The sequence below is a fragment of the Carya illinoinensis genome, chromosome 11 (genome assembly GCF_018687715.1).
Source record: "Carya illinoinensis cultivar Pawnee chromosome 11, C.illinoinensisPawnee_v1, whole genome shotgun sequence".
NCBI lineage: Eukaryota > Viridiplantae > Streptophyta > Magnoliopsida > Fagales > Juglandaceae > Carya > Carya illinoinensis.
In genome coordinates, this window is record NC_056762.1 from 38,554,983 (window position 1) to 38,569,485 (window position 14,503).

Genomic DNA, 14,503 nt, shown 5'->3' on the forward strand with positions numbered 1-14,503 from the left:
GCAGTGACCTATTTAGACCATTTACCAATCTGGCTTGATACAGAAGAGACGTTTGTTGAGAAGAGAAGAGAAAAGTTTTTTAAATTTGAGGCAAATCTTGTAAGGGCATATATTGAAAAGGAAGTAAGAGATGCCCTGAAATATATGCATCCCTCAAAGGCATCTAGATAAGATGGAATGGCTTCTTTATTCTTTCAAAAATATACATCCCTCGTGGTGGACTACTTCACTAAGTGGGTAGAGGCCGAAGCGCTGGCAACAATCACGGTGAGTAACATCACTTGCTTTCTGTGGGAGAATGTCGTTTGCAGATTCAGCATCCCCAGCAACATGATTCCAGACAATGGGAGGCAGTTCGACTCTAACCACTGCCGAAACTGGTGTTGAGGCCTAAGAATTAGGTTTTGGTACTTTTCTTGGGGCACCCTTAGTCTAACGGACAGGTGGAGGTGACCAACAAAACCCTACTGAGGATACTAAAGAAGAAGTTCAATGACCGAAAGGGAGTGTGGGTGGAAGAACTCCCCACAGTTCAATGGGTGTATCGGGTTATGGTAAAGATGTCAATAGGGGAAACCCTATTCATCCTCTCATACGGCCACGAAGCCATACGACCAGTCGAAGTTGAAATCCCCACCTACAGGGTGCAGTATTCGAATAGTGCTCCAATGACTGGAGGCTTGAGGAATAGCTTGACCTATTAGAAGGGATCAGGGAAGAAGTAGAAATGATGGTGGTAGCTTACATGAAGAGGGTAGAGTGTTGCTTCAATCGGAGGGTGTGCTTGAGGTCATTGAAAGTCGAGGATCTCACGCTAAAGCAAACGGGGACATCTACATGAGACGAAGAAAAGTTAGGACCACAGTGGGAAGGCCTTTATGTGGTTGTCGTCAGCAACCACCCAGGCATTTATTGGCTTCTAGGCTCCCAAGGGAACGAGCAGCAACACCTATGGAAAGCCAAGTACTCGTGGATATTCTACCGATAAAGGTTTTGTGATTTGTAAATTTGAAGCTTGCTTTGTTGTTGTTGCATACATCTGTTAATAGAGAATATGAATGTTTCAGGAATTGGATGTGTAAAAGCGGCATCCCACCAATGTGTAACTCGCCTTCAGCATGAATCTCTACCAAGGTACAACTCCACCAACATAATCTGCAATGAAAAATTACCTCCCAACAAATTACCAATGGGATAGATCACGCCTAAGTGCTACTCTATCCTCTTAATAAGCATCAACAGGTGGGAGCGGGTCCAGCCTCAAACTGTCCAAATAGTTTATCTTCTCACGAGGGTCAATAGGAGAGAGCCCCCTGATGACCTAGACTCCTCCATGGAGGAGAGCAGGTATGGCCTCTTAGCCCCTCGAACTACTTACCCTAACCTTCACCATGATGAAAAGTGGGCATAGCACCAGCCTGACCCTCGCTTACATTTCCTATGATGTCAATGGGTGGGAGGAGGTTTAGTCAGGGACTGCTTGAACAGACTACCGCCCCACGAGGGTCAACAAGTGGGTCCAGCCCCCTCGACAACCCAACCTCCCCCACGGAGGATAGCCAATCATTACCCCATCCCTGTCATGAAGAGCGAACAGCTCCTCTACCCTCCGATGCTTACCTTCCTTGCAGAATACCAATGAGATGGGTGTAATGTCTATGGTTGCTTGATCCCTCCTGTGGTGAAGTGTGGGCCAGTCCTCAACTGCTCGACAACTTACCTTCCTCATGGGCATCGACAGGTCGAAACCAGTTAGGGACTGCCCAAATAGACTATCTCTCTGCGAGGGTCAATAGGCTGCAGATTAGCCCGCGCTATCCCTACCTCCCCCATGGAGGAGAGGGGGTCCATCCTCATGGCTGTCCTAACATTACCCCATCTCCGCATGATGAAGAGTGGGCATAGCACTAGCCTAACCCTCACTTACCTTCCCTGTGATGTCAATGGTTGGGAGTGGGTTTAGTCATAAACTTCCCAAACAAACTACTTGGTCAACAGGAAGGACTAGCCCTGCGCTAGCCCGACCTCCTTCATGGAGGAGAGCGGGTCTAGCCTAGAGGCTGTCCGAACAGCTTACCTTGTCCCTTCAAAAAGGTTGTCACCTTCAATGAATAATGCCTCCAACCTTGACCACACATCAACCAGACAACTTAGGTTAGAGAATGTCGGTGATTACTTATGGTTTGAATTTTGTAGCGTACTCAAACGTTTAACTAAAATATTTGGGTGAGCCTGGCCTTACATGCTGCTCGGCCCCCTTTCGCCAAGCACAAGGGTCAATTAGGTGAGTTCATACTTAAGTGTTGCTCGACCTCTACCAAAGTATTTGGGTGAGCCTGGACTTACATATTGCTCAACCTCCCTCTGGCCAAGCATGAGGGTCAACGAGGCGAGTTCATACCTAAGTGTTGCTCGACCTCGGCCGAAGTATCTGGGCGAGCCCGACCACACATGTTGCTTGACCCCTCTCTTGCCAAGCGTGGAGGCGAGTTCCTAAGTGCTACTTGACCTCTCCTAAAGTATCTTAGTGAGCTCGGCCTTATATGTCACTCGGTCCCCTCTCACCAAGTGCGAGGGTCAACTAGGTGAGTTCATGCCTAAGTGCTGATCGACCTCCACCAAAGTATTTAGGCGAGCTTGGCCTCACATGTTGCTCAACCCCTTTCTCGCCAAGCACAAGGGTCAACGAGATGAGCTCAGCCCTAAGTGCGGTTCGACCTCTACTAAAGGATCAGAACGATCCCAGCCTTTATGTGCCCTTCAGCTACCCTTTAGCTGAGCAGGGAAACCGTTAAGGTGAGGTGGCCTAAGACATTCCTACCCCCCCTCCCCCCACCTGCGGTGTGGAAAGTCACTTACCCGAGAGCGAAAATGGGGCTAGGGCCCATGGCATAGGCAACACCATCTCTTACCCAACCTCCTCAGAACAAGTAAAGGATACGCGCGACACATAAATAGATGGTAATAAAGGAATGCGAGCAAGATAATAGAGAATGCTTATTCATTGACAATTGAAGTTTTTACAAAGAGGAAGATTACAATGTCCCCACAAGGGACCTTACAAGAAGAGAAAATAGACATGTACTCCATTGACAAGCTCAGAGTTGGTGGGGTCGCCTAGGGGCGCACTACCACCCACACAATCCAAGTGCACAAAAGATGGGAGCCAGAGGGCCTTCGTGTTTCATGTATCTTGAGACCCTCAATTCTCAAGATGATCATCAAGAAAGCCACCCTCAAATCAGGCCATTTCCCCATATAAGTGGCAGACAAAGGCTTCCACTTCATTAATACCACCCTTACTAAGGATGTCGATGAACTCGAGCGATTCTACTGCCAAGGAAGCTCTAGGCACCAGCCAAGCATGAGAGAAAAATGCCAGCTTGACCTATTCCATCGAATAGGTTGCAATGTTGTAATGGAACATGGACTACACAGGGAGTCTTGAGATAGGAAAAAATTGTCGAATGATATGACTATGGAGTCCAGGCCATACCACATCTGGGATGCATCTCCGAGTGACAAGAAACAACACAACCTTCGACATGACTTATTTAGGGCCCACGACCCCCTCACCTAGTGAAAATCTCGTGTTGAGCCTTCATCCAAGGAGCTTTGCATAGAGCTAGAAGGCTTATTGGAACCAGAGTTCCCTAGAGCAGAACCCACGCGAGAAAAATAGAAGAACCCTAAATGCCAACTATGAAGAGAGGACATATATAGGCGTCTGGGATGAATCTTTTCCCAAGATCCTAGAAAAGTGCATATCCCATGGGCCCCATCAAATCGGGTGTGAATCTCACTATGGGTGTTACACGAATCTCGCCGCACATGCCACAAAGGCCATCTGGCACGATTAATGTGAGAAAGGCATAGCAGACGAGCATTAATATTTAACTACCTACAGGGTGTGAGAACCCATATGAGTCTCATCGGCTGCTAAATAGGCCCATCGAAGAAGTCTGGGTACCGACATGTGGCAAGAACACAAGTCACACTTTCCAAATCACATTTGCAAGCTACACAAAGCATTGTATGGACTAAAACAGGCCCCAAGCCTGATTTTCCCATCTAAGCATTCATTTATTGGAGTTGGGCGTCTTGGCTTACATCCAAATACTTCCCTATTAATTCACAACTCTACCAAGATCATTATGTATATACTAATCTATGTTGAAGACATATTTATTACCTGCTCATACAATCATATCATTGATGACTTATAGAATACTTTGCATTGTGATTTTGAAATCAACGACTTGGGTAGTTTGAATTTTGTCTCTTGGGTATTAAGGCACTCAACCCCAACGGCCAAATCCTATTATCTCAACAACACTAGTATACCATGGATATTCTAAAAAATACAAAAACGCATGAGGCCAAGCTAATTGGCACTCCAATGGCGAGTTCCATCGATCTTAGTGCCTTTGATGCTGAGGGTTTCGGTGACATTAATCTATTTCATATTACAGTTGGGGTCTTACTATACTTATTAGTAACTCGCTCATATATTGCTTTCACATTCAAAAAATTATCTCAGTTCATGCACAAACCAAAATTGCCACATTGGCAGTCAACAAAGCATCTTTTTCATTGTTTAGGATAGACAATTAGCTATGGTCTCTATATTTGAAATCTATAAATACTATTCTACAAGCATTTTCGAATGTTGACTAGGTGGACTCCCATGATGATAGATGATCAACTAAAGGATTTTGTATTTTATTAGGATAGAATCCGATTTTAGGTAACTTCAAAAGGTAGGCTATAATGGCTTAGCTGAGCACTAAGGTTGAATATAAGGCATTGGCCAATATAATAGCTGAAATTCATTGGCGTCAATCCTTATTCCAGGAACTTGGTATTAAACTCCCACAATCCCCTATCTTATGGTGTGACAACATAAGAGCATGCAACGTATTTGTCAACAAATCTAGTTTTCCATGCCAAGAAACTCATTGAAACCAAATTTCTGCCTTCTAGCAGATATCTTTACCAAGCCCCCCGTCTTCATGAAACTTTACAACAATCCATTCCAAGCTCAATGTAGTTTCCACTTCATTAGATTTGTGAGGGGATGTTTAGGATAAATAATCCATTTGATAAGTCATCCAAGTTTGGAAGATATGCTCAATTAGACTTTGCTATGTTATCCACTAGTACTTCCATTGTAACAGACTCTTAATAGAACTTTGTAAAGTTCATATATTAATAACACATGCCACATGTTATTATGTGTGGTTGATATTTTCTCAACAATCTCCAACATTATTTAGCTAAATATTTGGAATGTCGTAAAAGAAGTTGTTGGCAACTAATGAAAGAAACAAATCCTTTTTTACCGATTGCAAAATAAAATGTAATTAATGAATGAAAAGAGAGCACAGCCTACTGACTTTAAATTGAGGTTCTGATAGTAAAGCTTTCATAGTAGCCATGATACTCTCTACTCTTATTGCTCTCCCTTTATACCACTAACCAAAGTTTTGGCTGTTTTGCTTTATGGTAAAAACAATTCCATTGCTAATGGTGTATATCGTATCACATGATTGGATAGTCATGGAAAAAAAATCATGGAGACGCTTTATCTCTATCAATGTTTCATAATCGATGAAGATGATCATGCATGTAGACTTCATTTACATGATCATTATAATACAAAACGCCCAAAAAAAACTTTATTTACTATAAAACCACGTCAAATCGGCAAAGAAACGCCTAAGTGAGATGTTATTCAAAGACCAATAATTGAGCAAACCTAGATATAGGTGAGTGTACGTATTGCCTCTTTGCAGACAAGCAAAATGGCATTATTTGGAAACCATCATTACATTGTCTATAGCACTACAGGAAGTGAAAAGCATCAAAACCTCCTAGTTATTGTGCATAAAAATGCTTTATAGAAGGTATTGGTATGGAAAGCAGTAGAGTATATTTCTCGCATTACACTATTTTGTGTAGAGCTCAAACTTGGATAACCTTGGAGTTGGAATTGCAACAGTTGGATTCTTCTTCTTGGTAACAATACCGAAAATGTCAGAAAATTCTATCTTTGAACCTTGTGGTAATTTCCACTCGTAGGAATGCAAAAGTGAAGCCAAGATGTACTTGAGTGTCCTCTCCCCTAGTGCAAGCCCTGCGCATATTCTTCTCCCTGACCCAAATGGAAGATACTTAAAATTGTTGCCCGAATAATCAAGACTACCATATCCATTATTTAGAAACCTTTGAGGTTTAAATTCCAATGGATTGTCCCAATACTTTGGATCCCTTTGTATAGCCCAAATATGTAGGTAAATACTAGAACCTTTGGGTACATGGTATCCTCCAATGATGCTAGATTCAGTTGGAGCACGAAGTAACAGGAAAGGACTAGATGGGTGCAAACGGAATGTCTCTTTAATAACCGCTTCTAAATAATGTAATTTGGGCAAATGAGATTCTTCGACTAAGTTGTCCAACCCCACGATTTCTGTTAATTCTTCAGTGACCTTTCTCATTATCTCTGGATACTTCAACAACCTTGCCATCACCCATTCCGACATGGTCGTTGTGGTGTCAGTTGTTCCTATCACTATGTCCTATTTAAACAAGAGTAAGGTGATTAGCTCAACAGAAAATTGAAAAACAAACAAAACGAACCAAAATAAAGTTTGGATATCTATGAATTAGTTAAAGTGATTAATGGCAAAATCAACCTTTCTTGTTCAGCTCTAAAGTACTAATGAAACACAAAAGTAAAAAAGCAAAAACACACACACACGTGCGCGCATGCGCACACGCACACACATACTTACAAAAACCAAGGCCTTGATTTGGGTCATGCTCATTGATGGTGCACCATCGTCCCGCTCCCTTAGTTCCAAGAGAACTTGTAAAAAGTCCTTTTGTCCTGTATTTGTCATTCCCTCTTTTTTGGCTTTGGCCAAACTCTTGATCTGTTTGTCAATGACATAATCAAGTACTCTATCAACGGTTTCAGAAATTCTCTTTGCTTTCCTTCCGATCCCTTGTAAATCAAAACATGCTAAAGCCGGGAAAAGATCCGAAACATTTAGTTTTCCAAGAATCATCACTAATTCTGCAAAGATATGCTTAAACTCTGCTCCAAACTTAGCCCCTTCCTCTCCACGTAGCGTTCCACCCCACAGCATGTTCATGGTGGTATTCATCACTGTTACAAATGCCAGGTCCCCTATATCTATATGGGTTCCTTTTTTGTCATACACATTTCTAATGGTGTTCCTTATCTCTTCTCTTCGTAAAGCAAAGGTATTATCAAGATTTGATGGACTTAACATCTCTCTCACAAATATTTTCCGCAACATCTTCCAGCTAGGAGAATTCAAGGCAAGAGCAATATCGGCTCCCCCATATGTGACAGTACGTGCAACTATGTTAGTATCACGGTTGGAAAATATTGCGTCATGGTCACGAACCACTTCTTTAACTAGCGAGGGTGAGCTAATCACAACGGACATTTTATTTCCAAGCCAAACCTTATAGATGGGGCCATAGATCTCAGATAGTTGCTGAAATTTTGTATGAAGTTCTGTACCTACAAATGGAAGGTATCCGACTATTGGTAGGCCACGGGGACCTGGTGGCAATGGAGGTACAACAGCCTTTCTTTGTTTCTTGACAACAAACCATAACACCGCAAATATACCAATCAAAATAGTGAGAGTTGAGCTAGAAAATCTCTCGTCACTAGCATAGGACCTCCACCATCCCATCGCATAAGCTACAATCAAGTGTAGGCCCACATGAAAAAAAAAATGGTCAAAATTAAGAATATGTATGTTATATATGTTTGGTTGAAGTATGGTTGAAGAAGATAAAACGAGACTTATCGGTGGTATTTGAGCATGTATAGATATTTCGTTACGGAGGACTGAAGTATTAAATTTATAAAAAGTTCTCATAAAATAATACATGGGCACTTGCAGTTTGAGTCACACGTAAGAAGTCTTTGTGGACGTTTTACAATTCATTTAGGTACGGTAGTTAGGTGGTTTGCGAAGGTTTGGGCTAGCTATCTGATTTCTACCAATTTTTTTTTTTTTTTTAAATTTTCTGACAGCTTTTTACATGATCTCGTAACCTGCAACCTTTACAATTTAATATTCAAATTGACTTTGAAATATTTTGTTTGGGTCTAATATTGGATTGGATTCTTGCTTACACCCTGCGTAAGTTTTGTGTCATGTGTATATATATATACACCCTGCGTAAGTTTTGTTTGGATAGAGAGGGTTTTATTTCATTTTATTATTATTATTTTTTTAAATTTTTATATAAAATATAATATAAAATTTAAATTTTTTTAAATTTTAAAATAATAATAATATTAAAAAAATACTATTATAATAATATCTTATTCAATTTTTATATAAAACCTTCTCATTTTATCTTACTATCTAAACCACACATAAATCCTTTTTAACTATATATTGCTCAATCTTAATTTGTCTATTTTAAATATTAGACGAGTCAAATATATCAATCTTGATTAGAATCATTATAGTAAATAGATGCATGGTGTGCTGTTATTATTTGTATAATTTGTTCTATAAAATATGCGTGCCCCTAAAAAAGAAATGATTATGTTGAGTTAATACAAAAAAAATTTATATCAATCCGTTTTGAATTCTTTAATTTAAATGGATTGAATTGAACTTATTAACATAATTTTATATCTTTAAAAACATAACTTGTATAAAAATATATTTACGTATTCAAAACTAAATCAGCAGTAAAATCAATTTGAAGATTAATGCCCATAACCAAAATTAGTACACATTTCCAACTTCTCAACACTTATGTAAATATCCAAGCAAAATGGAATTGTGATCCCATAAAATTCATCTAAATGAACAAATAAATAAAAACCCATATTCCACGAATCCATTCCAAAGTACACTAGTTATTAACATTAAATTATTGAGGGTTTCAAAAAAAAAAAAAAAAATACTAACCTGTTCTTAGAGCTTTAAAAATTGTTTAATTATATTTTAAAAAAATAAAATTGTTCAAGCGAAACACGTTGACAACATATCGATATGTTTATAATCCTTTTGAACAGATCAGCTGGCCCATTTAAGCCAAATTTTGTTACAATAAATATTAAGTCTTTACTCTCGTCTCGATTTATAAATCATGTTAAAAAATTGCCAACCTTATAGCTAATAATTATATGGGTCAGAAGCAAATTTTGTGCCTGCTAGAGTATTTTTCGGTATATCTTGTGAGTTTGTTAGAAAGAAACTCTGGTGTGAAACGAGTTTAGGAGGCCATATATATTAATTATATACAACGAAAGAGTAGTAATAATAGAGCCGTGTGGTATTTTTAGAATGATTAATATGTGGTAAGCAGTTTTTTACTGTTCATCTCCCTTTTTACATATCAGCTAGCTTTATGATTAGTGATTGCAAAATATATTGAATATCATTATAATGGAGTATTATTACTGAGGATACAAAATGTAAACCATACCATAACATAAGAAAACAAGCATAAAGATAATGAGATTTGAGGAAATAGTTTCAGAAGTGGTAAATGAAGAGACTTACAAGTTGGAACTTTGGACGAAAGTCACAGCTTGATCTTTGAGAACAAGAGTTTTACAAATATGGAGAAGTACTTTTTAGAATTCTGTACAACTCATGTTTGAGCATGCATGCCTTTATATAGAGCCTGAAGTCTTGACTATTTGCATCGGATCAGTCTACTTGCTCCTGAACGTACTAGGGATGTTTGGCGAGTTAAATTAAGTTAGATGACTTTTTTAATCAAAGGTATATATTATTATTCCCAAATATACATCTAAAAACACCTCAAGATTTTCAAAAACACAAAAAAAAAAAAAAAAAAGTCTTCAAAATAATTTTTATATAGAGCTCTAATTAATGCTACCCAATATCTTTTTATTTTTCAAACATTATTAGCAAGGAAAATAATATTTGAACTCTTGAGTTTGCCCTCTCAAAGTTATTCTTTGGGTATTTTATTTTATTTTTTTATTTTTTACTGTTTTTAATATTTTAAGGAAGTAACTCTTAATAAAATAGTATATTTTTTTTTATTTTTAAAAATTATTTAAGGATATTTAATAAAAAAATATAATTATACTAATAATAAATTTTAAGAGAAAATTCAAACTCAAAAGCTTCAGTCCCGAAAATACGGCCTCCAAGTCCAAGGTCAAAACCCTGACTTCGTTCTTCCCCACGCGGACTGACTTTCGTGGGATTCGGCCTCAGCACATCAGCACATGCCACTTGATGATACTGTTGATATTCCAACCACGTACGAACGAAGAATTTATGCAACAACTCCCAGCATTTACAAAAACTACCACATTATTCATACCATGATGGTCTCTTAACATTTGTTTTCTTCCGAAAATGTGGTTTTCATTTTAATTTCTTCATCCGACAATTAAAAATACTGAAACATTTTAAGTACTTCTATTAAAAATGATAATAATATTTTTATTATATTCTATCTAATTATAGAGATAGATGACTTGACACAATTTTGATAATCATTGATCAAATCTTAATAAATGAAAAAAATTAAATGATATTTTCTAATTTTTTTTCTTTTTTTGAAATTAGGTTTACATCCTCAATCTCCAAATTATCGAAACTAAAATATCAAACCTTTCAAGGGGAAAAAATAATAAATAATACTCAATTATAATAATTAATATATATATATATATATATATAACTAAAAGTATATGATATATATGACAATCTTAATCATCAAACCAAAATAAGTTTTATATGTGCATTACAGATCTTTATAGCTCGAAGATATAAAATGCATGTCAACATCAATTAATAGTTTTGAGAGCAAAATGTAAATTAGATCTATTAATTATATGAGGGAGAAACGTATTTTCCTTTATTTTCTCTTTATGAAATGGAGGATAATTCACTTTTTTATTACCTTATATCCAAACATGAGATAGGGATCCACAAGAGCCAAAGCAACATAAAAATTTGGGTGAAGAAGCATAATGGTCGTTCTTGAGAGAAATATTTTTTGTTAGCCGTGGTGGTCCCCCCCCGGACCACTCGAATCCCACGAGTGAATAGAAAGTTAGATCTACATTAGATGTTACTTGAATCGCCCCATCTATCCTATTGAAGAGAAGTTTGGATTCAAACCCCAATTTGAACAAGAGAAGTATGCTATGCTAATTTGTCTTGGATGATCCACATCTTAGGGTTAGGCGCTGATGAGCATATTGAACTATCCATATGGCTGAGAGCCCTCATCACCCAGGCACAACAATACAATTATTAAGGGCGCGCTTTACCACTGAGCTAATAGTCCGTCGTGCAGGCCTCCTGTAGGGGCTTGCTATGCTAAAGGCAAGAGAAACCCCATCCCTCTCTTTCCTTTTTTACATCCCCATGCCCCCCTCATGTGGCGACATGAGGGCAAAACAATGGGACCTATCAACTTGTTCTGACCTAGGAAATTAATCTCATGAGTTTGTCTTATTTCATCTTTGAGAAATGAAAGAAGACTTCCATATCCAAGTTTAACCTAGATGTAGCTTGCTTCTTTTTGGGTGTGAAGCAGTGTCAAACCAAAATACTCTACAAGCATTAGCTCTCCCTGAAAAGGAGGTGATCCAACTGCACCTTCCAGTATGGCTACCTCATTACGACTTCACTCTAGTCATTAGCCTTGCCTTCGACATCCCCCTCCTTGCGGTTAAGGAAATGACTTCGGGCATGGATAGCTTCCATAGTGTAATAGTCGGTGTGTACAAGGACCAAGAATGAATTCATCGCCATATGGCTAACTAGCGATTACTAGCAATTTCGACTTCATGCAAGTGAGTTGGAGCCTACAATCCGAATTGACGGGTTTTTGGGGTTGGTTACTCACCCTTGCAGGATCATGACCCTTTGTCCCGACCATTGTAGCACGTGTGTCACCTAGGGCATTAGGGGCATGATGACTTGACGTCATCCTCACCTTCCTCGGGCTCATCATCGACAGTCTACTCAAGGTGCCAAACTCAACGATGGCAACTAAACATGAGGGTTGCGCTCATTGCGGGACTTAACCCAACACCTTACAACACCAGTTGGCGACAATCATGCACCACCTATGTCTGCATGGTGAGTTGAGATTTGACTCAGGTAAGGTTTGGATAGTGAGTTGAGATGAAATGAGTTGAAATGAAAGTTGAATAAAATGTTGTTAAAATATTATTTTTTAATATTATTATTGTTTTGATATTTGAAAAAGTTAAATTGTTTATTATATTTTGTGTGAAAATTTGATAAAGTTGTAATGATTAGATGAGATGAGTTGAGATCAACTTTGAATCCAAATATCTTAATTTGACTATATTAATTGAAGGAGTCAAATAGATCAATCTAAAATTGAATCATTATGTCAAATTGGTGGTGTACTATACATACTTAATTGTATAATTCGTTAAACAAAATAATTATCCACCTAAAAAAGATACGATTATGTTGAATTAACATGAACACAATTTATATATTAGGAGAAGCGAAGCATCGTTGATGTCGCCCTTGACGACAAACACACTAGCGTGCTCTAAGAGCTTAATTTTGGTAGGCAAGCTTCAGGTTAGGATTGTAGTAATATATGGCTGAAATAGGATAAGGATGACTTTTTGGCACACTAAGTAATTTCCGAAGGGGTACATGAAAGTCTCCTAGATAAGTATTCTCCATCTTTCAACTTTTATTTGTATGGGCAGCACTATTGCAAAATTTGGGTGAGACCTTTTCTTGACCAAGTGGGAACCCTATTCCTTATTTGAATTGCAATTGCTCTATGCAAAATGGGGGAGTATGGGAGCGAGGATAAAGTACACTCATAATACACACGTAGCAACAAATCAGTGCACACACATGCACAGTGCATGGGAGGTACATACCGTGCATGGCATTAACAGTGCCATCCATAGTGGGGGGTGCATGTTACTGTGTACCTTGGGCTCCCTTTGTCCACTGGCCATGGTGACAACGAGGACACTGATGACCACCCCTTGGCTCACCAGTATGCCCTATAATTGTGGAAGTGCTTGTCGACCACCTTGGTGGGCTGAGAGTTGCATAGCCACGCAGCAAGGCACGCAACGTACTTGTGGGAGCACGCCATGAGTTGTGTGGACTCACCGGCGGCAACCAAGCTGACCACTGGCATCGTTACATGCATTGGAGAGTAGCGGCTGGAACTTCTTAGCCTAGCCTAATCGTGGAAAGACAGGGCGTCGATGGCCACCACTGGCTTGTCAGCATCTTCTGTTTACTCCATTGTGGTCGCCGACCACTCTCAACCAGTAGTGGCCTTGCTGCGAGCAACACATGCAATCTTGTTGAGAGTATACACAACACACTTGTTGGGTGATATGTGCACTTCGTGGGTGATGCGGCACAACTATGGCAAGGTCTCCCCTTGGCCTATACTCCTTGCCCACTCACGGCTAAGCCACTCCTCGTCTATTGGGCCCCGTGGTCAACACAGCCGCTAGCCTCTTCAATGACTAGTCCCACGGCCATGCTCCACGGCCAGAGATACCCTCAACCCACAACCATGCTGTGCAGCTGAGATCTCCTCTCACCCATTGGGCACCTCAGCCACAACCATTGAGAAACTATTCCATGAGTTGGACTTCTCGGCCACTAGGCATCTCCCCGTAGGCCCTACTAGACTTCTTGCCTGCGATGAGCTCCTCGCTTAAACTCCCCAGCCAGACTAACTTTGCAGCTAGACAAACTCCATTGCCCTTGCAAACTACTCTGCTAGACAAATTCTACAGCCATGATAACTGCTTGGCCAAGCATCTCCTCAGCCATGAGCTCGTTGGCCAGCACACTTCTTGGCCATTCCACTCCATGAGAAGGGTCTCACGACTAGCACACTCCTCAAGCATAGTCTTACGACCAGCTCACTGACCTGAAGTGAGACACCTCTAATTCATGTTGCATGACCCATGCATCGTGCTCCACGACTCAAGACCAATTGCCTCACTTGCTTAGCTACCACATGCGTAGCCCCAAACACCTTACATGTCACATGCAAGCACCTTGGCCACCTTGCATGTCGCATGCATGCCTTGGACAATACCCATCTTGGCCAGGTTCAAGCAGGCAACTGACACCAGATACCAGCCGCTATGCTCGGCCTATAACAAAGTCACTGATTGGTCTCGTGCATCACGATGTCCCCCATATCCTCAAACACAGTGCTTCACAATGCCACTGAGTTTTTCTCTCGAGAAAAAAACCAATAGAAAGTCTTGAAAGGAAAAGGATGCCAAGGAAAAAGGGAAGTAACAATCAGTAGACAATTTCAGTCAAGCAAAAATCAGCTACAATAATTAAAACACCCTGATTTGTCTCCCTCAAAATTTGTGTGAATTTTATTTATGCTAACAAAATTGATTCTTGTAGCTTGAAACATCGGCTACATAGCCTCGCTTAGGCACCGCTCA

At 39.7% G+C, this 14,503-nt stretch overlaps 1 protein-coding gene across 1 annotated transcript; it reads right to left on the bottom strand.

Moving 5' to 3' along the window:
- Positions 1–5,669: 5,669 nt before the first annotated feature.
- On the bottom strand, positions 5,670–9,710 carry LOC122280519 (flavonoid 3'-monooxygenase CYP75B137-like). Its single transcript, XM_043091463.1, has 3 exons — positions 9,576–9,710; positions 6,798–7,744; positions 5,670–6,581 (listed from the first exon to the last, which is right to left on the bottom strand). The coding sequence occupies exons 2-3, from the start codon at positions 7,734–7,736 to the stop codon at positions 5,949–5,951; spliced, it is 1,572 nt and encodes a 523-aa protein (XP_042947397.1). The 5' UTR covers positions 7,737–7,744; positions 9,576–9,710; the 3' UTR covers positions 5,670–5,948.
- Between the last annotated feature and the right edge of the window lie 4,793 nt (positions 9,711–14,503).

Bases quoted from the DNA above. Each gene is read 5' to 3' on its own strand.
- LOC122280519 (XM_043091463.1), bottom strand. From the start codon at position 7,736: ATGGGATGGTGGAGGTCCTATGCTAGTGACGAGAGATTTTCTAGCTCA. The intron at 6,582-6,797 runs GTAAGTATGTGT...TTGTTTAAATAG, and splicing joins AAATCAAGGCCTTGGTTTTT to GACATAGTGATAGGAACAAC.